The sequence below is a fragment of the Andrena cerasifolii genome, chromosome 9 (assembly GCF_050908995.1).
Source record: "Andrena cerasifolii isolate SP2316 chromosome 9, iyAndCera1_principal, whole genome shotgun sequence".
Classification (NCBI taxonomy): domain Eukaryota; kingdom Metazoa; phylum Arthropoda; class Insecta; order Hymenoptera; family Andrenidae; genus Andrena; species Andrena cerasifolii.
The window spans coordinates 14,218,413-14,241,112 of record NC_135126.1 but is presented as its reverse complement, the minus strand read 5'-3'; the positions used below and the strand labels follow the sequence as shown (position 1 = coordinate 14,241,112).

The window sequence follows — 22,700 nt, the reverse complement described above, 5'->3', positions numbered from 1 at the left end:
AAAGTCAAGGTGTCAAAAAATTCATCCAAATCGGTGGGACCTGTATCTCCAAAAGTTATTATCTTCTTTGCGTAGTAGGTGGTTCTGAATACTCGCATATACAGTGTGTCTGTTTTAATTCACAGCGGTTGAATGTCTCGTATTAAAAAAGTGTTCTTACGAAAGTTATTTGATATAGATAGAGACATTATGCTATATAGATAGCTTGTCTGCAGGTGGAGAAATGGGTGAGATTTCAAGGTGAACTTAATTGCTGTAAGCTGAACGTTATATTTTTTTATTCAGAACATGATATAACTTGTTAAGATAAGTTCAACGATGTGCAACACTAAATCATTCCGTTCTATGGAAGGTCGTAAAACCGCGAGGCCCCGGGAATGAAGCGAACGCATATCGCATGCTTTCGGCGATTATTAGCACGGTCAAGTACGTAGAGTTTCGCTGGCCGAAAGCGTGCAACATGCGTTGATCTGACGCCTCGAGGCCTCACGATTTTACGACCTTCCATAGAACGAAACGACCTAGTCTTGTACATCGTTGCATTCGTCGCAGCATGCAACAAACGCAATCATATTATGAATAAAAGCATATAGCATTCCATTTAAAAAAATTAAGTTGACCCTGAAATCTTCCATTTCTTCAGCTGCAAGGAAACTGTCTATACCAGATAATGTCCCCCTCCATATCAAACAACTTTCGTAAGAACAATTTGTTAATACCTTCAGCCCCATATCAGATATTCCACTACTGTGTAGGTGAAAAATTATATACGATATCTCTCATAATTATTAAAAGCATTGGGCACAGCAAGAATGGATGTAAAACGTATTAAAATCTAAACGGAAGTTTTACTTTTTTATATTGAAAACGAAAAAAAAATCAAATTTTAGTTACAAAATATATTCATTACTTTTCACTATGTAGCGTTACGAACTTTGTTATCTAAAAGTAAATTTTATTTCCTAAAGGATGCAGTATTCCCTTAAACGATGTAGTGATATGATAATATATTCAATGATAATCACTAAATTAAAGACGCACCAAAGAAATTATTTTTCTCATCGTCAAGTAGTAGGTCCCAACATTTCATTGCGCTGCAATTTGCGAAGGTACTATATTATTCGATAAATATGACAGTGATGATCGAATGAATCGTAACTGATAGTAACAACACCTCAATATGACTGAAATAAAGTTATAATCCGCTACCTCCGTTTAAATTTCCGCGATTATACTTCAGAAATATTTTTCGCAGCCCAAATGAACCAATATAAAACGTAAAACAGTCAAGTACGAAAACCAGCGGAGAAATAAAAATGCATGATTCACTTTAACGTGTGAACAGTAAAGAGACACGATAAAATTGCCCGTTCGATGCATTATTCAACAATTTATTGACACGTGAATGTTATTAATTTTCACGGTCCCTCAAAGCAGCGCGAAACAGAATGCAAACAAAAGACAGATCTCTTCAAACAGAAAACGAAATTGAAAGAGAGTCCACGTCGCTTTCAACTTCGCGGCCGGTTAAAAGCGACACTGCCCCGCGCGCATAAAAATTACCAGGCGGCCGGTGCATTCTTCTTGTAAGAAGAAATTTGGCAGTCAGCCTCCCGCGCTGTGGAGATAGATTAACTTATGTATTCGGTTCGCGTGCCTCCGCCCAAGGCTCCGGAGATTCGTTACAGGGCTGAATTTATAACACACGCGAAATACGAAAATTCGCGCAAAGGGATCACCGGGTCAATGGAAGCACCGAAAATGAATTCCATATTCGGCAGGCCTTTCGCGAGTTCGCCTGACATTCTGCTGCGCACCTCGAGATGCATTTAAAAGTACCTACGATACGTTATCTGACTCACCATTTCCCTCTTTTAAACTCAAAATTTTACTTGACCATATACTTGGACAGCAGATTTCTTTGCAAAATTCAAAAATGGTTTTACAGCAATTGGGTCATTATAATAGAAGAAAATAGATGAAAATGGTACTTCAAGTCGAAATAATTTGAATTTGGTGGTAATTTCACTTAACAGTGGTAGAGAGAAGTGGTGTGCGTCAGATTTTTTTTAAAAGAGACATTTATATGTTCTCACTTGTTAGTTTGCATTTTATTACTCCTTCGATATTTGTAGCTTTAATTCCTCTATCGGCAATTGTTTTTGCAATTTCAAGTAGTATACAAAATATATGATATAAGATTAACAAATATGCAAATTAACAGCTTTCAAATACAGTTGAATTCCAAAAGTCTTCATATGTAATGCGTATTAATATTTCTGCTCATCTTATAGAATAAATCATTTAAAACGAAGCTACAGGAACTAAAGGATCCTTCTCGAAAGCACTAACTTAGAAAACTATCATTGAAAATGAAAAAATCTACAATCGTGAAAATTAGAATTACAATAATTATAACTACTTCTCGAAAAATGTTTCTTCTTTTGCAACACCCATTTACAGAGTAGAAGCTAAAGTAGCCTCTTAATACTTCTCCGGCGAAGCTGATGGAAGGAACGTCTCCGCAGACTTTGCAAGGATTCTAAATATATTTTCAAATATACATAGACTTTTAGATGACTTTTGATTAGATCGTTTCGATTATACTCACATAACAAGGTTGCTGGAACTTTCATTAACCGCAGACTTTCTAGGCGATGCAAATGCGTACTTTTTTCCAAGAAACCTCATGAACATATCGCGGAGATACTGTGCTATACGTTGACGAGACGTCGCGCGTCTGTACTGTGGTCAGTGCTCTGCGTGCCCCTCTATTAGACCCTCCATACAATTTCGTAATATTTACCAACGTCTAAGCCTGGGCCAGAAATCTATCAATGAGAGGGAGGTCCTCGCACCTCGCAAGGTTTCGGCAGCGCTATATAAACCCGCCCGTTAGACTTGGTCTTTACAACCAGAAAACAACTCTGATCATCATGAACACTTTGGTGAGTCTCGCAGAGGATCAAGCATTTTTACAAAAGAATCATTCACGCTGCACATTAACAATTTTTTGAAAGCTCGTCAGCATTTTGCGCTGCAAATTCTTTTTTTTTGTAAATACGTTTGTGGTTGCAATTTATTAAAATGGAGTGCAATTTTATGATAAATTTTAACATTATATGATTTTACTCATTCGTCTGAAATATTTTTGTGGTGCTGATCGAAGATTCGTGGAAAATTGATTTTCTATGTGTTGAGCGGTCTATGTAAATTGCTTTAACTTAACAGTTCTTCTAAATTCACTGTTTTATAGTATTATGTAATGTCTCTGTTATCATGGAATGCTGTTAACACATAATCATTCATTTTAATCACCTGCTTTGAACTATTATCATCTATAAATTTAGAGACTCAATGTTATTTCGTATTTGTCACTAATAAAGTTTAATAAATATTCCTGCATAAAGTACATACTGGAATTTTGCATAAATCGTCAGAAATCTTGGAGAAATTCATTTCCAAGGATCTCGAAACAATTTTAGGTCTAATCCGCTATCTCATGTTAACAGATTACAAAGAAAGATTAACGTGTACCAAAATGTCACCGATTTTTTACGCGTGTCTTCCAAAGCATCTGAGCATACCTACCTTAGTTCTGATTCTCAGTCAATAAGCTATCAATTGCTTAGAAAATTTGTTCTTCCTCTCACGATATTTTGTTCACAGTTTACTTTTTAGAGACACGACGATTTCTTGGTTTAACGAGGTATTTTTGACAAATATGGACATTTCCCAGCTCTAGGGCCACCTCTGCTAAGTATCAGGCTGATATTCACTATCAGCTCGCAGCTGCAGAAGTGTCTCGTGGGAAATGTCCTTTATTATACACTATTCTTCTACAATTTCGCAATACCATCGAAAATTGGTAGGATCATTAGTTTCTGCAGATCATAGTACAGCACTCTCTCGCTATATAAGTATCCCCCCCCCTCTCTCTCTCTCTCTCTCTCTCTCTCTCTCTGCATACGAGCTATCCCAATCAGGACTTCCTATATTCGGCCTGTTTCACACGAGACACTTTTATCACTCACAAGTAGTATCTCAAATATATTCACTGAACAAATTTAAAGGTACACATATGTTCGCTATACTTTCTTCATTCTCTTTAATAACACTTGAAAATGGATCAAATTAATTACCTACAACTTTCTGTTTTGTAACGAAATTGTACAATACCGATATAATAGACTTGTTTCCGCTTTCAATTGAAACTCAATTCTGAACAGAATTTGCTTAACCCTTGAACGACGAATAGTTTGACCATAGGATGCACGGTCCATTCTGCGCCATAGTTTCATTTCCATGCACTGCAGAATGCGATTTAAATTAGTTTATAATCTTGTTATCGTCTAAAATCGAAACAAGTAACACGTGTAGGTACAGTAGAACCTCGATTATCCAAATTAATCAGAGGACGCGAATCTGCGAATAAGCGAATTTTCAGATAATAAAACCATTACCTTCTGATACTAATCTCCAAGTATTTTAGAAAAAAAGGGTGCAAATATTAACCATAAAAATACCGAATACAGATTTATCGATGCCACATCATTTGTCGTCTGACACAAGTTTGTCAGCAAATCCAATTAAGCGAAGCTGCGTTCATTTCGTGTCTAAAGCATTAAATTCTTTCAAGTACGTAGGATATCACGTAGAATCTCATCGCCAATTAAATAAGTTTTATCACACTGAAAGTATTTTCTTACGTCAGCCTGGAAAAACCGCTATAACTTTAAGGGTTGATTTCACCCCATTCAAAGTGAATAAATTGCGGCAAAAAAAAATTGCTCCTTGCATACTCCAATACACCTGAGCCGTCATTAAAGTCAGAATGCTCGGTTTGGGAGCGTGTCCTTGTAAAAGAAACTTCTGCTTCAGACTTGCGCCCTCTTCGCCCTGCTCGCGGTGTCGGCGTACGCCGCGCCGGTGGACAACTCCACGCCGGTACCTATCGTCGCGTACACCGCGGACGGGCCCAATCCGGACGGCTCGTACGTCTTCAGCTACGAGACTGGGAACGGGATAAAGGCAGAGGAGCACGGCCAGCTGAAGAAGCTGAACGAGACGAGCGCTGTGATCGCTGTTCAAGGATCCTACAGTTACTCCGTCGCCGAGGGATCATCCCCCGTAGCGCTGAGTTACGTCGCTGACGAGAATGGCTTCCAGCCGAAGGGCGAGCACCTCCCCACACCGCACCCCATCCCCGCCGGGATCCTGAGGGCACTGGAGTACATCGCTGCGCACCCCCAGCAGGACAATGCCCACTGAGGCACAAACCGTGGCTGGGCATCAAGCAGTTAGGGATAGGACATAATTGACGCGACGGTGGGTCCTTTGAGTTCCTTGCACGCCATGCGACCCATCGCGACACAGTTTCTGTTTAAGGATATCATAGAATATACGTGTTTCTGTACATTTACCGTCGCCACTCGAATAATTTACAACGGCACTGAGCCATAACCGTGTAGCAGCTATAACATAGCTACTTGGTAGTTGTGTTTATGATGACGAAGCAGTGTAAGCTTGTACATACATTTGTAATATTGCCTGGTAACTGAAGGTTGGTATTGAACGTTGATTTCGGATGTGCAATAAATATGTACGTATTATAAGTTAAGCTTGTGTACCTTGAATCTTTGCTCCCTCATTTTGCCATTATCCATCTTGGGAAGCTCAGTAGTGTTTCCCCTGCCCGAATTATATATTTGTATAAAACGCTGATGACATAACACAAAACACTAAAAGTCATTTATCTCAGAACCACCTTAAGCAGATAGATCCACGCCGTTTCTAATTAACACGGCAGCATTACACTCATATTACTTTCCATTTTTGGTATTCCAACTTGTATTATTCTTTCTGAAGTATAGAGTAATCTGCGCGAGGGAAGTGAGAGCTTTACCATTTAAAAATTCCCTTATCTAAACGATCATGTCTACTTAATAAATAATTCGCATACTGGAGTTCCCAGTAATTTAATCTAATTTAACATTAATGGTGTTCCGAAGTGACTCACGCCCCTCCGATTCTGTCGAAGCAAATGGCCTTCTCGCGCATCCTAATTCAGCATACAGCACTGTCTCGTTGTCTCCGTTCGAAACCGCAGTCATCAGAATTAGACCTCGTGGTCGAGAAACGACGAAAAAAGAGGGAGAAAAACGAAGAGAATATGAAGGAAACCGAGTACCCAAGTGAGATATATGGCTACATTTTACGGACGTGTTCAGCGTACAAGAATTATGACGTCATTAACCATTGACCAACATCAGTTCGGACCTGTCAGGCATTACATGGAAAGTGACAGTGAGGTATCGCACGTAAGCGGAAAAAAGTGAGTTTGCACAAAAGTCCTGTACGCTTCGCGCGACACGCGTTACTCACCAAAATCATAATTAATAGGGCACGCACGGTTTGCTCCGGCGCGTGAAACTCGGAGAAGGAATTGGGACAGCGGAAGAGGCCAGATTATTTTTTAAGAGTTCTTTTTAATCTTATCCCACTAATTTGGCGATTATCGTGTTTTTAAGCTGTTTTTTTTTTTAAGCTTATGATGACAATAAACATTGTGCCAAAGAACAAGTCTCAGCTGCAATTTATTTATGCGTAATTAATTGAAAAAGAAATTGCTCCATTTTCGGCAAAAAGGGCTGCATAGGTATTACCCTTAAGCACGCCATTAATTAGATACTCCCAGAAAATATTCATGCATTCATAGAATTTTTAAACTTACCTTCTCATAAATCGGAAAGTAGCTGAATTTTCAGGGGTTAATTTCACCCCCCTCGAGTGGATTTGGGCGGCAAAGAAAAATTGCGTTGTAATCAGGAGGAAATCACCTGCATATTCACAAAGTTTCAGAATTTTGTGAATTTTCGGGTTCGGGATCTTCCCTTGTGAGAAAGAAAAGGAGCTGTGGGAAACAGATAATGGCTTATATTTGTTTGGTTAACGTGTGTTGGAAAACGTCGCAAAAGAGCGAACGAAGGAATCTGAAAGGTTTTACAGGTATGATTGTTTTATTTTTTAACAATAATCTGGTGAACTAAGAGTAAGTTTGCTATGAGCATTTATTTATAACGAATAGCATCGCGTAGTAATGACTTTCACTGCTCTAAGCGTCTATGAGCAAGCGGTCTAAATACGGGCCACAAAGCAGATGACGATTTCAGCGGCGCTGAAAGTCATCAGAGGGGGCACCCAGATGACGAGGATGCGAGTTGCTTGTCTCGCAGAAGACTTTTCTGTAAAGACACAGAGGGAGAATTTTTGGTGAATTGTTTTCACTGTTACATGTGGGCACACCATGTCCAAGGACATATGCATCTCCGACTACTGTAATTACACCATCACCAAGTTTATTTTTATTAGCACTTCGGAGATGTTTTAAAAAGATTCAATCTGAAAATATGCAGTTTTCCCTGTTCTTTAGATTATTTTAATAGTAGCCCATATTTAAGCCCCACCTTCAAACCCGAAGATTCGTACTGTTATTATAAATATAGAATTCGAAGCAAACATTATTTTTTTCACCTTACTTCACCTCCGTATAATACAGTAAAAATATTGCACATACAGATTCAAGTGTCGGATCATAAAAATCTTCAACAGGGTGGCAAAGATCTTGAAATAAAAGTGGCAGCCCCTATTTAGACCACTTGCTCTACCAACGTCTCCCTACACATTCCTAGCATTACTAATTCAGTTCATTACCAGCCCATGTCAGCACTTTTTCCGCGAGATATTACCAGTGGCGATATTACGCGCACTTACATCCTTCCCTATCCCAAAGTTCGCCGTTTAATAAGTGCAGTACCGAGCGAAAGATATCCGCTGGATCGGCGAGCGAATAAGTTGGAGTGCAAGGGGTTAAAGACGGATCCTCCCTCCACGAGCCCCGCGTTTCTCCCAGAAACCCCGCCGTGGAAGTTCGCGTGGTTGTAACCAGCAGGTATCTTTCCAAGGATCTCCGAGCGAGAATGCTGAAGGGGGAATGACCGGGTAGACGAAATATCTAATCGTCGCCGCGATCATCCTGCATCCTCCGTGGCTGCGAGTCCCCCCTCTAGAGGTCGCATCATTGCACAGGCGGGATAGCTGCAAAGGTCGCGCAACAACCGGGATGGCCAGATTGCGCAACCGCAACTAGACCAGGCCATCTAATTGCTCGTATCGAGCGACCGTTCGTTCGATCCTAGCAACAACACAGTCACGGAGAAAGTCGCCTCCTTCCCCCCTGCTCCCCGTGGCCTGGCTCTTCTCTTCCTCGTCACGACGCCCCCGGATTCCATCGTGAGTTAGATTTTCGTCCGCGGCTGATCCTCTCCTCCCCTGCCACGAAGAAGCGCCGAACGATACGCGATAAATACACAGGACTGTCGCTGGAACAACCTGGCCACTGCATTAATGCAACTGTTTAACCCTGTGACCGAGCCGCTGGATTTTCGGCGCGATTCCGTGCAGCCGGTAAATCGTGCCGGGAGCGAGGATTAGGGGATCTAGGTGTTGAGGAAGTAATCGTGGCCGGAGTTGGAACCCCGGATTGACGTTTGACGGCTGGGGAGACGTTGATCGATGCTTCGTCGCGCCGATTAATGCGACACAGAGTTAATCGTGAGAGTCGATTGTGAAATTAATGTAGTCGCGAGCCGTGATGCGCCTTCGACCGTTGGGTAACCTTTGGGGGTTCGCTGTTTAATATGCGCCTTTATATCGCGGTTTAGTCGGCGCGCGGAACTGAGGAGAGGATGATTGAAACACTGGTCGCTGAGGTTTTTCTATAAATAGCGGCGGAGGAAGAGGATTTTGAAAATTCTATTCGTTGCAATTGCGAAAGACGCGCTGCCATTTGCTCAGGGTAAATCGAAGATCGTGATGCAATAATGGCGGAGTTGGGTAGAAGTTATTCGAAGCCAGTGCGCAAGAAACAGCTAATAAATGTCTGCAGTGTTTGAGTAACTATATAGGTAATATTTCAATCTCGAATTTGCAATAGTATTACATAGTATAAAACGGCATGTTTGTTGCAGATAACAGCAATTTCAAGTAACAATCGTACTGTGTACATTATTCTTCGATTCAAATACTAACGAAGAAGGAAGAAAAGTAGAAGTAAGGAAGAAAAGGGATGAATTCTGAGATTAGAACTTTCTGCGCTACACGCCAATTTCAATTACCTGCATGTAAATAAATAATCCGTCTCTCCCATAACCATTCACCAAGGATGCAACATCCTCGATGCAACCGACCCGAGAAATCACGCGGAGTATCATTCATAGCATTGACAATGTGAATGGTTGCAGGATGCGATAAGGTCCCCTTCAACGAGGCATTTTTAAATGTCAATGGTTAATTGAAGGCAGCCGCTGCACGAGGAGGCGGCAAAATTTCTCCAACGGTATCGAGCTATAAATCTCGAAGGTCTACGAGTTTGATGAGGCGTATAAAGCGAAGCTGATGGATTTTACGAGCTTCTCCGCGAAATGATCACGCTTCAACGAGAAGCTAAAGAAAAGGCAGGCGCCGAGTAGGAAGACCTTTCCGTTCCTCGATTTTTTCCACTCTTTTGCGGTGGGTCGCGCGGGCATCTTTGAAATATCGTGTCGCAACGCGACGCTCGTCAATTGTGTTACGTAATCGAAAGGTGCGTAGAAAATTATTGTAATGTTATGCAACAAAGCAAATAATGCGAAGCTCCGGAGTTGCGACGCCTCCGCGTCGCAGAGCGCGCGTGCGCGGGACGCGCCGCGGACCACGGTGCCGCGACGCGCCACGGACCACGGTGCCGCGACGACGCGCCGTGCCGGGACAACGTTCGCCGCGGTGAAATTTCAGGGTAATTTTATGCGAGCGCTGAATCTTCGGATTTATGCGCTTAAATGCGGAACACGTAGTAAAGCTGATAGCGCATACGTGTTCCTTTCGGATAAGAACGTATTAAGTAAAATACATTCCGCTGTACTCGCCTGCCAGCGACACGAAACGTTGCTCCAGAGTGGAAGAAATAACACCCTTTATCCGAACGTTAATTAACGTATTCGTTAAGGTGCCACCGCAGCTGTTTGCATAATCGGAATAAATCCCTGCGATTTCCTTGTCTGAAGCGTTATTCGGAAAGTTAACACGAGAATATGTATTTACGATTTCAGAGATGATTCTTTATGTTCCTCGAGGAATTGGATGCTGGCTTTCTTATGGGGCGTTGAGTGCGTCGTATATTAGCTTCGTTGTGCTCAAAATTGTGTCCTGTTTTGCAATTTCAGGATTGTGAATTAATTCCTGTTTAAGCTTCAATGGGGATGATGGACTATTTTAGATATTGTAGCATTGTTGTTTTATTTGTGAGTGAAGATTTTATAAATTTATTACCCTAGTCACAAGTCTATCACTTGTATAAAATACACTGGTTTTGGAAGTAGGGTTGTAAGGACCGTGGGGTGGCTACTAATTGTGTGTAGGACACTTTTAATAGTGCTACTGATTTACATTCCAGATTTTTTATAATTAATGGGAGTAGACCAGATAGGGTAAATCCGGGTGTGTCGGTCGGGCAGGACAGTTGGCCGAGTCGCTATATTTCAGACTCCATACGTAAGAGCGCGTTAAGGTACAGGACAATAGCTTCTCTAGGATCCAAACAGTTGAATGAATAGCGTCATTTCGTTTCCTTCTCTGTTTCTCTGGTTTTATAGGCTGTGCAAGGTAAGTTGAGGCTACGTTTAACCTCTTTTATAAAATAGTAGCGTGCAGAATCGTATTTAAAATATACTTCTAAGTTATATAAATATACTTTTAAATAGGGGAGGTATTGAGAGACAATGCAGCCAAATTGTTTTACCATATTAATTCTTCCTTTCAATGCTAACGAGAAGACCATCTCTCCCTGCAGAAAGGAGAGATGGTCGAGCTATGATTTTTTTTATTATTTTCGCTTTCTTTTATGATTTCTGTTTATTTATTTTACTTATTCACTTTCGTATTCACTTGCCTTGCTAATCGCCAGTAGGTAGTTCACCTTTTCTCTGATGTGTTCTTTACTTGTTTAGCTCAAACAAATTAAAAATCAATAAATCTGTAGCTGTGCTATTCACTCAGGAATAATTTTGCTGTCTTCTTTGTTATTTTTTCATGAATAATTACGTGAGTGGTCTTTCCCAATGACGAAAGCCATTTCTCCCAGTACCTAGGCAGAGACGATCAGATGTCATGACTTCAGTTTTCAACCCGATTTTCAGCAGATATTATCTTAAACCAAATATCGACAAGTGTTTCTGCATCAGCATAAAATTCTGAACATATTTAGTTTATTCTGATAAAATAAATAATACCTTAATCTAGTATAAGAAATGTGCGGCATCGCAATAAAAGTGCTGAAGAAAATAAATTACCTCTAAAGTCGATGTCACATGGTCTAGCCTTTCTTTCATGGTTAGCGAATGCTAAAAATTCGTCTTTTCTAGCACTCGGTATACCTTCGTAGCGTGTTTAAATTTTAAGCATCATTGCCAGGTGATAAGAATACAGTTAATCTCTCCATAAGTAAATCAATTGTATTTGACATTTCAGAAGTTCTTCATCCTTGGCATTCAATAAAATTGTTTCAAATTACCCAGCTATGCTGATTACCTTGCTATTATAAGTACATTCCTTCCAGCTCGTATTTCCAAGTTATTCAAACTAAACCCTCGCACAGAATTTCCCTGAAATCCCCACCTTACCAAAATATTACCAAAATCCCGTATCTACTAAATATTCAACACCTTCCTTAATACGATGAAGAACGCAAACACGGTGCGTGCAAAAGCTAGCGAATTACCAGCATCAACGTCGTTTAGCTCTGACAGTTTTTAAGGAACCTCTAAAAGCCATACACACATCCATCCATTTAACGAAAGCCGATCAGTGACACGATAATTCGTATCCATTTCCTAACCACATTAACATCGTCAACCTCGACAGTACATCCTCGATTAATAAAACCCTCGGGTCGCTGAATACTCGCCTGCCATTCGCTCACCCATCGCTGGTACCCTTTCGCGACCCTTAATCCGTAATTAACGTCCCCAGTAACCCGTAATTAACACAACCCGCGAGTACTCTGGCCGTCAGCGGCGATCAAGCGCGCCAACCTTCGCGACGTAACCGCGAGCCGCCAGCCGCGATAGGAACGCTTCGAATTGCCCGATCAGAGCGAAATGTTGCATGGAGAATGCCTAGGCGAGATGATAGACGGTGAATAGGATCTAACGGGTACCCGCGAGCGCGCCAAGCCCGGAGGAATCGAAAGACGGTATAACGATGGTTGCGGGCTCATTGCAAATAAATCGTGAGCTGGCAGAAGGAGTTATGGTAGAAGGCGACCTTGACATATAAGCATGTACCGCAAGCATTCTAAGAGAGCGCCTACCCGCAGGCTAGAAGACGTAACGCACACCAAATTCAATTTTACTTTCATCCGCGGTTGCAGCCGCCGCGACAAGTGTACTGTACACCATCTCGAGAACGTGATTCCCTGAAAAGTCCCGTTCCGAATCCTCGCCATCGATTTATGTTTACCTTAGCGCGCGTATGGCGAGGGAAAGCGGCGCGGAGCCATTATTATGATAATCCAGATTGAATAACGTGAAATAATTAAGCGTTCGTTGACGTTTGAAATGGCGGAAGCGATTGTGGTGTTTTTTTTTTAAAACGAAGAAGGAAATTTCGATTATTTGACGAGATTGTGGGTTAGTCTCGTGAAGATGGGGAAGTTTATTTTGTTGATTCTTTTTGGGAGCGGTTAATTGGTTTTTGGGTTTTTAAGTGATTGGGCGTTTGTATGTGAAAATTATTGTAGTGGTTGAATTTATCCCCTGCGTATTTAAACTCTGCATTTTCTTGCATTCTGTCGTTAAATGAAATATGAGGTTGCGTTATTAAATTGAATTTCAGTTTGCATAATAGTAGAGCATTATTATGTATCCAGCTGAAAGTTTGTAGAATTGAAAATTTGTTACTGGAAATATTATTTGTATGAACAGTAGGTGCATCGGATTAATCTTTTGGCCATATGTATATTAGAAGTATACAGTAAAATTTGCATATTTTTAGCTCACATGGTTTGCTTGCCGGAAAATCTTACCTTAAAATAAATTTCTGAGAAAATACTTGTGCTACGGTAAATGCAATTTCTAATTTTAAAATGTACCTATGCGTTTACTGTGTCGTGAAAGTTTCATCGTCTTGTCACTGTAATTTTTTGTGCAATGTATACATACAGTCAGAAGAGAATGCGTTCACATGCAAAATCACTTAAGACGAATATAATTGTCAAATAAATTATATCGCTGTGTTCCACTTCAAAGACTACATATTTATTTTATGTTCTTATAGCCCCTTACAAATGCAATGTGCTGAAACTAACAAGGCACACAAGAAGTTAATACAATTATTAACAATAATTAAACAATTTTCGAATGAAACGTGGAAGTCTGTTCCACGTGAAACGTTATAAGTTACGTCACATACGGAAACCACATTACAGTCCACAGAACATTTAGTCCTTCTCTGGCTTTAGTGAAATAATCGATGATTAATCAGACGTCAAACTGAATCTAACTGGGCCTGCAACTTTTAAAAACACCGACTTTTAGCGCACTTTTCTGAACCCATATCTTGTAGTACACGGTAACAAACATTGTACAGTCACAGTAAAAAGGAATTTGCTATGTGACGTCTTATCTTTTTGCAAATTGAAATTTCAACAAATCAATAAATGAAGCGCTAAGAATTACAATTGTTTGCTTAGCCTATATACCTACTCCAGGATTTTTTAAAATTACTGGCGCAAACAAGGGGGTGAAAAATGACGTCCAAGGGTTGAATTTTTGGAACTTGACGAGTAAAATTGCGGCACGCAGTGAGCCCGCGCTTTCGAAAGTTCGTAAGGACCGAAAGAGCAAGGAAATTTGAAATATCAGATGGCAAGGCAATGTATTTCCAACGGCCTTATAAGTACGATATGCGGCACGGTTGCAGCAATAGTTCTATACTTACAGAAAGGTTACACGCGGATGCTCTTACGAGTCCCGCGCATCTTGAGGAATGTGTACTTGAATGAAAGACCCACGAACGGATAGAGTCAGTGAGAAAGAAGGAGGGAGGGTGGGCAGAGAGGGATTCTATTATAGTAAACAGTGTGTGTGTTTGTAATAGAGAAACGGGGGAGAGGAAAATAATGAGTAAGTGAATAAGAATGTGAATTAGAATATAAACAGACGTGGGAGTGAGCGAGAGGGAGTCGAGGAGGGAGCAGAGAGGGCGGTGGAAGGGATTGGGAGTAAAATAGTGATTGAGTGAGTAGGAAGGTGAATCAGAATATGAGAGGGCAAGAATTTGAGGGAGGGAGGGACAGAGACAGAGACAATCGAAGCGTGTCTACTTAGTATGTATTGCTAGTCCATCATTTAATTCCCTTTTCTCGAGAAATTAAACGATTTCCGTTCAATGAACGTTCAAGTATAGGTGGAAGAAGTTACACGGCCCGTCCGAGGTTGTATTCGCTGCTGACATTTTAAACGGTCATCAATAACATCGTTTATTCGTCGTCCGAGAAGATTTTCGAGCCGCGGGACAAAAGGCAGGAAATAAGTTTCGGAATATCTGATGACTCGTTTCGCAACCGAGTCGGTGAGGTTTTCCATTGCTTTGGGACTTATTAGGGCCTCTTCGCGCGACACGCTTCTGTGGTTTATTATTGGCAGGTCAAATATATTCACTTAGCAGATGTAGCACTGACTTAAAAAGCACAGGAAGAAATAGAAAGTAATCTTGCACGAAATTTCTATATTGTAAAATTATGAATGTTTTAGCTTCATTTTAAGTAATTAGTTAATTTGCTTGATTGGGCAAAGTTTCGTTTAAATCATATTTCCACGTACACAGAGATATTTTAAATATTTGCAGAGCTTAGATGTGGTTTGTAGTTCCAGAAATCAAAGTGACTATAGTGGACCTAAAGGCACGCTCTCGCGTGTATTACGCGGAGCATAAACATGCTTGAAGTTTTTGAAAACAGCTGTTCTAGGGTTTATGCTTTAATTTTATTAGAAATATATTTCTACTGTGAAATATGTTATTATTATTCAGATATGAGTGTTGCGAATTAGTGTACTTTATCATCAAAAAGTGGCGATGTAAAATAAAAACGCTATGAAAATATGTGCGCAGTTATGGACATAAGACGTGTTGAGCATTATAGAAGAATAATGAAAGGTATTGATTGCAGTTTATGATCGTATTTAAAGGTTTCGTCGGCTTCGCCCACTTTTACGCTCTGTTATTTAATGAGAAATTAATACTCGCGCGGCGTTCCGATACCGGCGTGGCGAGGTACAGTAGACGTAAATGAATTTGGTTACAGATTACGTGGATCCCTGTATTTCTGATTAATTTGTTATCCTAGCGACAACAAATAGGCTGTGATAAAATAATATTTCCTTTCTCACTAACTTTAGTAACGCTAATAAGGGGAGGAAAAAATAGGTAATCTTTAGGAATTAATTAAAGGAAAACTACTGTATATAATTTAATGGAACTTCTTGCATTGTATTAAGGATGTCTTAGGTTATAGAAATATATTTTTTTGTTTTATAATTAATCATTGCAGACGGCACTGGGGAGTCGTTAAAGTCAAGGCGTCAAAAAATTGATAAAAATTGGTGGGACCTGTATCCCTAAAAGTTATTATCCGATTCGACTGAAGCTTTTCTTATTTTGAAGAATATACTTCTGGCTATGGGGGAAACCAGAAAAAATACAAAAATGACATTTTTTAAAAAATAACAACACTTGAAATTTGAAATCACTTTTCCCTTATATTTTTCGTCCTTTCAACGCCTTTGAAAATTATAAATTTTCATTTCTTTTGCCATTTTTTCTGGTTTTTCTCCTAGCCAGAAGTGTATTCTTCAAATTAAAACAAGTTTCAGTCGAATCGGATAATAACTTTTGGAGATACAGGTCCCACCGTTTTGAGAACACTGTTTGGAGAAAAACGCGTTTAAAGTTTTACGTGAAGCCGAGTGGCCGGGTGTTACCCATGCATTTGCCGCTACTCAAATACCTATAAATTCACGAATTTTACGAATTTCAACAAATCCTTTTAAACACGCATTCCTAAAAGGTTGAACATTCGAAAAATGAAATAAAAAGAAATCGACTTTTAGACCGGAACCTCCCCTTAACTGTTTTGCCGTCTATAATACTGTCGCGTTTATTTTAAAAGCTGCACTAACCCGGGTAACACCGGGTATTTCAGCTAGTCCGGCACAAACTCATTTCTGTCAGCTGATCCATCGCGGGGGCCCGTGCAAGACGATAGAAAATAATTAACCGAGTGTCCGTTGTAACGAGCTGTAAGGTGACGCAACTATATTTGATCACTATACGTGTTACCTGTCCGGTCCAGAGACAAGATAATGCTCCAACTGTTGCATCAGTGGAGCAGTATATGTTTACGTGCATGTGCGTGTAACCTTTCGATGTACTCTACACTCTTAAATTTTAATCCCGCGTTTAGTGAATATTCGCGTAATTTCGACACACCGCGTAGGACATAAGGGGGACGGCGAAGGAATGCTGGATTCCGATGAATAATTGAATATGCCAATAAATAAGGAGGCAGACGGAAACTGTACGGGCGAGTGTCTCAAAGATCGTTTAGGCATCTTATTTTATTTTAGGCATCATCCTCTAATTACGATTTCTCTATGCACAAGCCGGACTGAGCCGAAACGAAACGGACAGACATTAGAAGCCTGCGAATTTCTGCTGGAAATGTCAGTGACATTTCGTGGGGATGTTGCAGACGCGAGTATTGCCAAAGTAAACAAATTTCTATGCTGCCACGAGGCGCGAATCTTTGCAAAAACTTATCTCTATTTCTGTTACACGTTTTACTCCACTCGTGCCGTCAGCCTAAAATTCCCACTAATCGTTAAAAATCACACGGCCCGCGTCGCGACGGTGGAAGTTTTTCATTTAAAGCCTAATAAAAATTTGGTCGATCCAAAACAGTTAAATGCTGTTTTCTTTCATTCTCCAGATAGCAGTTTAGGAAATAAAGGGTCAACAGCAGAAGTTGCAGTGTCGAAGAAAATTAAAGCTACGATACATTCGAATTTTATTTGTAGCTAATTTAAATCGCAAATTCCATGTCACATAATTCGATTGAAGAATGACAAAATTGTTGTATAAATACTTGTTGCGTGTGTAGGTCAGAAAGGGGGATTATTTCTCGAAGCTTCTCGATGACGCAGTCACTTCGAAATGGATTCGGCCTGCGGGAAAAGGAACAAGTGAAAGCCTTCGTCGCGGTGGAATAACGAGAGACTACCGAGCATGTTTAATCACCAATTAAAAAAAAATCCCCGTCGCTTCGTTAGGGGGCCCAAAATTCACGAGGATTCCTTCGCATCGATGAGCTTCGTGTCGTTCGACCGCCGCGCCGGCCGATGCTTGGCGTGGGCTGACACCCAGCGCGGTATAATTCACAAACCGTGAATTCGCCTCCTCAAAAGTGCGGGTATTAATCTCAAAGAACATGTTGCTTTACGACAGAGCCGTGGACCTGATATAACGAATACAACACACGATACATTGAACTTTCTCGCTCCAAGATCTTAGCAATATGAGGTACGATGTCCTTTTAATTCGCCATGTACAGTTTATACTTTATATCATTCGATGTTAGACTCTGTACTTGTTTGAAATAATTGTTTTCGACAGAATAGGTAATTTGAAATGGTTTGACTTTTAGCATGTATATATATATAATTTTTAAAGTAGGTACCTTCGTTACAATATCAGTTAACGTCAGCCATTTCGGATCAATATTTTCAAAATGTTTGAGCAGCTTTTGGCCCATACAGAGGTTTGTGTGTTAAATAGATAATTGTCAAGTAGTTTTGTCTTTAGAAATTCAACTGTTCCTGTAATCAATACTATGATAATAATAAGCTTTTGTGTCATGTGGTAACATAAATAATAGAGGAAAAATAAAATAATTAACAATGAGAGGCATTTGTAAAATAAGGAAATATTAAGTAAATATGCGAAAAGATAGAACGCTATTATTAAATCTAAGCTTGCTGTACAAATATGTTTAACATTTTATATGACATTCTGTTATTAAGCTGTCTATGTATTTACTTAATTCACACACATGCATATATACTTTCGATGCATTTCGCACAAAATTAGCAGGATATTAAATTGATCTTTAAAAAATAACGATTAGTGCAGACGTTCACAGATAAATTTATTCAGAAAAAATTTCCAAATGTAGCACATGTAGTAGTACCTACCAAAACCTAATAAAATATGCTTGAATCCAACGATCGCATCAAGAAATAAAAACAACATTTACAAGCATATATACCCAAAGCTTAACTTTAGCAGAATACATTCTAACTTGGCGTGAGTAGGCTAGAAAAGTAACAGCAGTACTTATAAATAAAATCGGTCTCTAAACATGCATAAGAATGCATAAACTGCAAAATTTTGGAATAACCCCCTCCATACCCCGACCCTCTATTAACTTGTTTGTAATTTTACTATGGTTTTAACAATTGCAGAGGTGTAATAGTACGTACTTAAAATTCCGGTTCGCCCAGGATATTTCGAATTTTCATTTCTATTCGTTGCTTTCGAGAGTACCTCCCCAAGGGCGTAAAAAGTAACTTGCGGGCCATTTAACGGCGACGGATCTTCAGAATTCAAGGAAGAATCGACTGAGCAAGTGGGTCGAGTCAGCGGCACGTTTGTTAAGAAGCCGGTCCCAAGAGGGGAATTCGCGAGGAATTTGCGAACCGCTGGCTCAAAAGATCAAAATGTGTTGTGTTACGATCCGCGGTACTTTCTCGCCGCGTATATGGCCGGGAAGTGGGTAACGTGCCGGGAAATGTGGTACATTAATTCGGCTGTAAAAATGTATATATCAGGGCGAACGCATGGGTCCGCCAAAGTTACCGCGGCCTCGTAAATTCGCTCGCGTTCTTAAAACACTCGAAATCGTTTCCGAAACCATAGCGACATCAAATGATCTTGGGGGATGGATATTTGGAAGATAATTTGAGAGCCAAGAAAATTCGAAACATTTGTCAGCGACATCTGCACCGAGTATGAGATGTAAGGGGTGAAATTCATAGGAATTCTTTTTAACAATAAAAATTTGCAGAATGGCAGCGTTCTGAAAAGAAACGTTCGATTTTTGGTAAGAATTTAGCTGTTTTCGTTCTGAGAAATTAATTTTTTAAAAGATAAACACACGTATTGGTTTTGTTAAATAAATTCCGAAAATATCATTGGAAAACGGACAGTCACACTAGAGTACCCCTTTAATATTTTTTTAAACATTGCACTATTTACAGAGGGTATTCGAAAATAGGTATCAATTGAAATAGAACGTAGCTGCTGATATAAAATAATGGTAAACAGAAAATTTCTTACATTTTTCACGTGGAATTTAACTGAATAAAAATCAAATTTTAATTCTTCACTCCTTAAGGTGTACGCAACGTGACCTCCTGTTTCTTTAACGAAGTACTATCCCGTTTCTATTGACATTTCGCAACCCCCAAAAAATGCAAAACTAACATTACATTTAAAGATTTTCTAATTTCTAATCGCCCTTATCAAAATAACGTCTATCACTATTCTCTACTCACTAATTAATTACTTTTCACTATATTAACTAATACCTTAAGGAAACAATAAGTCAATAAATAAATCCAATAATTCCTACTGCAAAGTTTGACCGTTTAGACAGGAGATAAAGAGAATTGATCAGCATGAAGAAGCTTTAGTTAATAGATTCGTAGGAGATTCATAAGAGCATTCTGAAAGGATTACGTTCGAAGCGTTAATTCACCGTGCGCAGTAGCTGCCAGCATTCGGCTAGGAATTTATTTACCACCGTTGAACGTCTTGTCACGGGCGGAACCGCTTGTTAGAAAGTTTACACAGGTCCCCGGGACTTGGCCGCAAAAAGTTTCAATTAAACTGTTCCAATGGAACGACAAGACAACGGCGCGGATGTAGAAGCTGCGCTGTTCAACCCTTCGATCCCCGCCAACCCCTTTCCAGCACGATCCGTTGCACGCTCAATAGATGGGCGACACTCTGAAAAGGCATTGCCTACGTGCATAAGCTAGCCGCTTTCACGAGTGATATTTATTTACACGCCTTTTGTGTGCACTGGTCATATTACGTAATCTAGCTAATTAAAAGCCCAAACATGACGCGCGAACTTTCCCCTATATTTGCCACAGCCCGCTATCCGACATCTGCTGAACCGTTCGCTATTTGTTCTGCATCTTAACGTGTCAATTAGGGTATCGTGGGCGCGCGTTTCAATCGAAGGATTTGCTTCTTCTAGAATTCCTTGTTTCGCTCTTTTTCTTCGTCATTTATATGCGAAGGACGCGCCTCTTTAGACCGTCGCGTTAATTACGCGCTTCATGGAAATGTTGCATAGAAATTCTGCGATCTGCGGGACGAGGGATGCGCACGTGTTTGGTAATTCAGAGATTTCGTGAATACGATAGATTTCGAATAAGTATGAATCGGGTGGAGTAAATGTAGGAATGAAATGTGAGGAATGAGTGCACGTGGTACGGATAATTGTGATTGGGAAATGAATCCATAATGTTTTTACAGAAAGGAAAATTTGTATAATAATTTTTTAACGCAAATATACATTTCCAGTCACTGTCAATTCTTAGCTTTTCTTATTTCATTATTTGCTAATCAAGAAGGAACTGGAGAACCTGGGAAAGTTGAAGATACATTTGCATTCATTTCCACCATCACATGGATTTCTAATTACCTATCAACTACTGCACTAACAAAAGCAATAATATTTAGAAATTTTCTCATATTTTATTTTATCTTGAATTACACTTTATAGTTGTTAATAATTACTTCTTTCAGTATAAGAGGCCGAGAATTAGACGAATAATAAAACAAGAGAAATTAAATTTTCTTCTTTCGTTACTTTACAGATGTAGAAGATGTATGAGTCGAAACAGAAGCCCAGCTTCGAGAAAATCTTTCGCAGATATCGATGACGTGCCATCGCGAATCACGCGCGGTCGCGGCTGTTGTTTCTAACGAGGAACTTGACATTCCTGTGGAAACGAGAATTTATTATCGCTCCACGTATCCCTCGGATTTTCCATAAAAGAAGCGGAGTAACGTCTTCTCAGCATATAATTCATCGCTGCTCGGACGATTTACCCCGATGATTTATTAGTTGCTTCGTTTACAATCAACTCCTCCAGTAATTGTATATGCAGGATGAAAGCTCTTCTCCTATTTAGAAGCATGATTTATCGCGATCGAGCAAGATTGCACGTTAGTTTATAAAGCACGGTTACTCCTCCCCAAGCTCGCATGTTTTCGTAGTTCCATATTTCCATACAATCAATTCAAGAAATTAATCACAAGCTAATCGCAAGCAACAGCTTACAAACATTTAATACGTAGTCCCGCTGGATTTTACATTCTATCAGTTAAGCAGAGTTACTAAATGCCACGTCGATTATGGTACCCACCGCAACGATTCAATCGAAGCAAGATTCTTCTGAAGCAGCAAAAGCAGTCGCCGCTCCTGCGAAAAGAAAAATCATAACTAATATACGATCGATTAATGGCTGCTGATAACCATCCGTTAACATTCCGACCGAGGACTTTGATTGCTAATTAAGGAGATGACCGTCTATACTTGATCCAAGGTAACGGCGATGCGTCCATCGTGTCTAAAATAGAATAGAAAGACCCGCGGAAAGTATTCTGAAGCACCTTCGCGTGAAACAGGAATGAGGAAAATTTTCAAGTACAATTTGATAAGTAAACGTGCGACGAGCGGTGGAAATAAAATTGCAGGAAAATGCCGTGTTTGAATGCGAGAAGCATTGTCTGAATAATGCTGAGACAACACGAGCCATCGTGGGTTACATAATTCCTCTAAACGACGCAGAATTCTAACGCGGCTATCCCGTTCATATTATATGTAGATTATAGACAGTGTAAGCTTCTGACATTCGAGAGGGAAATTAGCAACAAGGTAAACGGTTGGAACATTGACGGGGCATTGTATGTATCATAATTGAGCGTTGCTAATGAAAGGTTGTCTCCCTGTACGTGATTCAGACTGCTGCGCGAAACACGCCATGACTACCGACTATTCATGATATTTAAGTTCCTACGATGCTATCGGTGAATCGTTGCTGCGATATCTTTGTAATCGAATCCGGGTACAAGAAAAATTTCGAGATGATCGTTAATTCGCGACGGACTCTATGGTCGGCTGGTCGTTAATAACAAACTGCGAGACGGACGATTGAAATCCTTATTAATGAACACAAATACTATGAATAATTCAAGATAAAAGTTCGTAAAGTCACCCTGTAATTACGTGATTGCGTTTGCAGCAGATTTTCGTCGCTTAATGCTTGATTCGTCTTTTAACCTTTTCGGCGAGCATTTATCGGGGGATCTAATGGATTTTTATATTTTAATTTGATGTAAGAGAGTTATGTGTATAAGTAAATGTTTGGTATCTGCAAATTGCTGGAAGAAATAATTCCTGTTTATTATCTTCAGAGGTATTGAATTGTAAATTTGGTGCAAAGTGTTCTTTAATTTTGACTGGTAAATTA

General features: G+C 39.9%; 1 protein-coding gene across 1 annotated transcript; it reads left to right on the top strand.

Moving 5' to 3' along the window:
- The first annotated feature begins 2,837 nt into the window (after positions 1 to 2,837).
- On the top strand, positions 2,838 to 5,422 carry Cpr21 (cuticular protein 21). Its single transcript, XM_076819499.1, has 2 exons — positions 2,838 to 2,948; positions 4,882 to 5,422. Exons 1-2 carry the CDS (start codon positions 2,838 to 2,840, stop codon positions 5,269 to 5,271), a joined length of 501 nt encoding a protein of 166 aa, XP_076675614.1. The 3' UTR covers positions 5,272 to 5,422.
- Positions 5,423 to 22,700: the final 17,278 nt, after the last annotated feature.

Bases quoted from the DNA above. Each gene is read 5' to 3' on its own strand.
- Cpr21 (XM_076819499.1), top strand. From the start codon at position 2,838: ATGAGAGGGAGGTCCTCGCACCTCGCAAGGTTTCGGCAGCGCTATATA. The intron at 2,949-4,881 runs GTGAGTCTCGCA...CTTCTGCTTCAG, and splicing joins TGATCATCATGAACACTTTG to ACTTGCGCCCTCTTCGCCCT.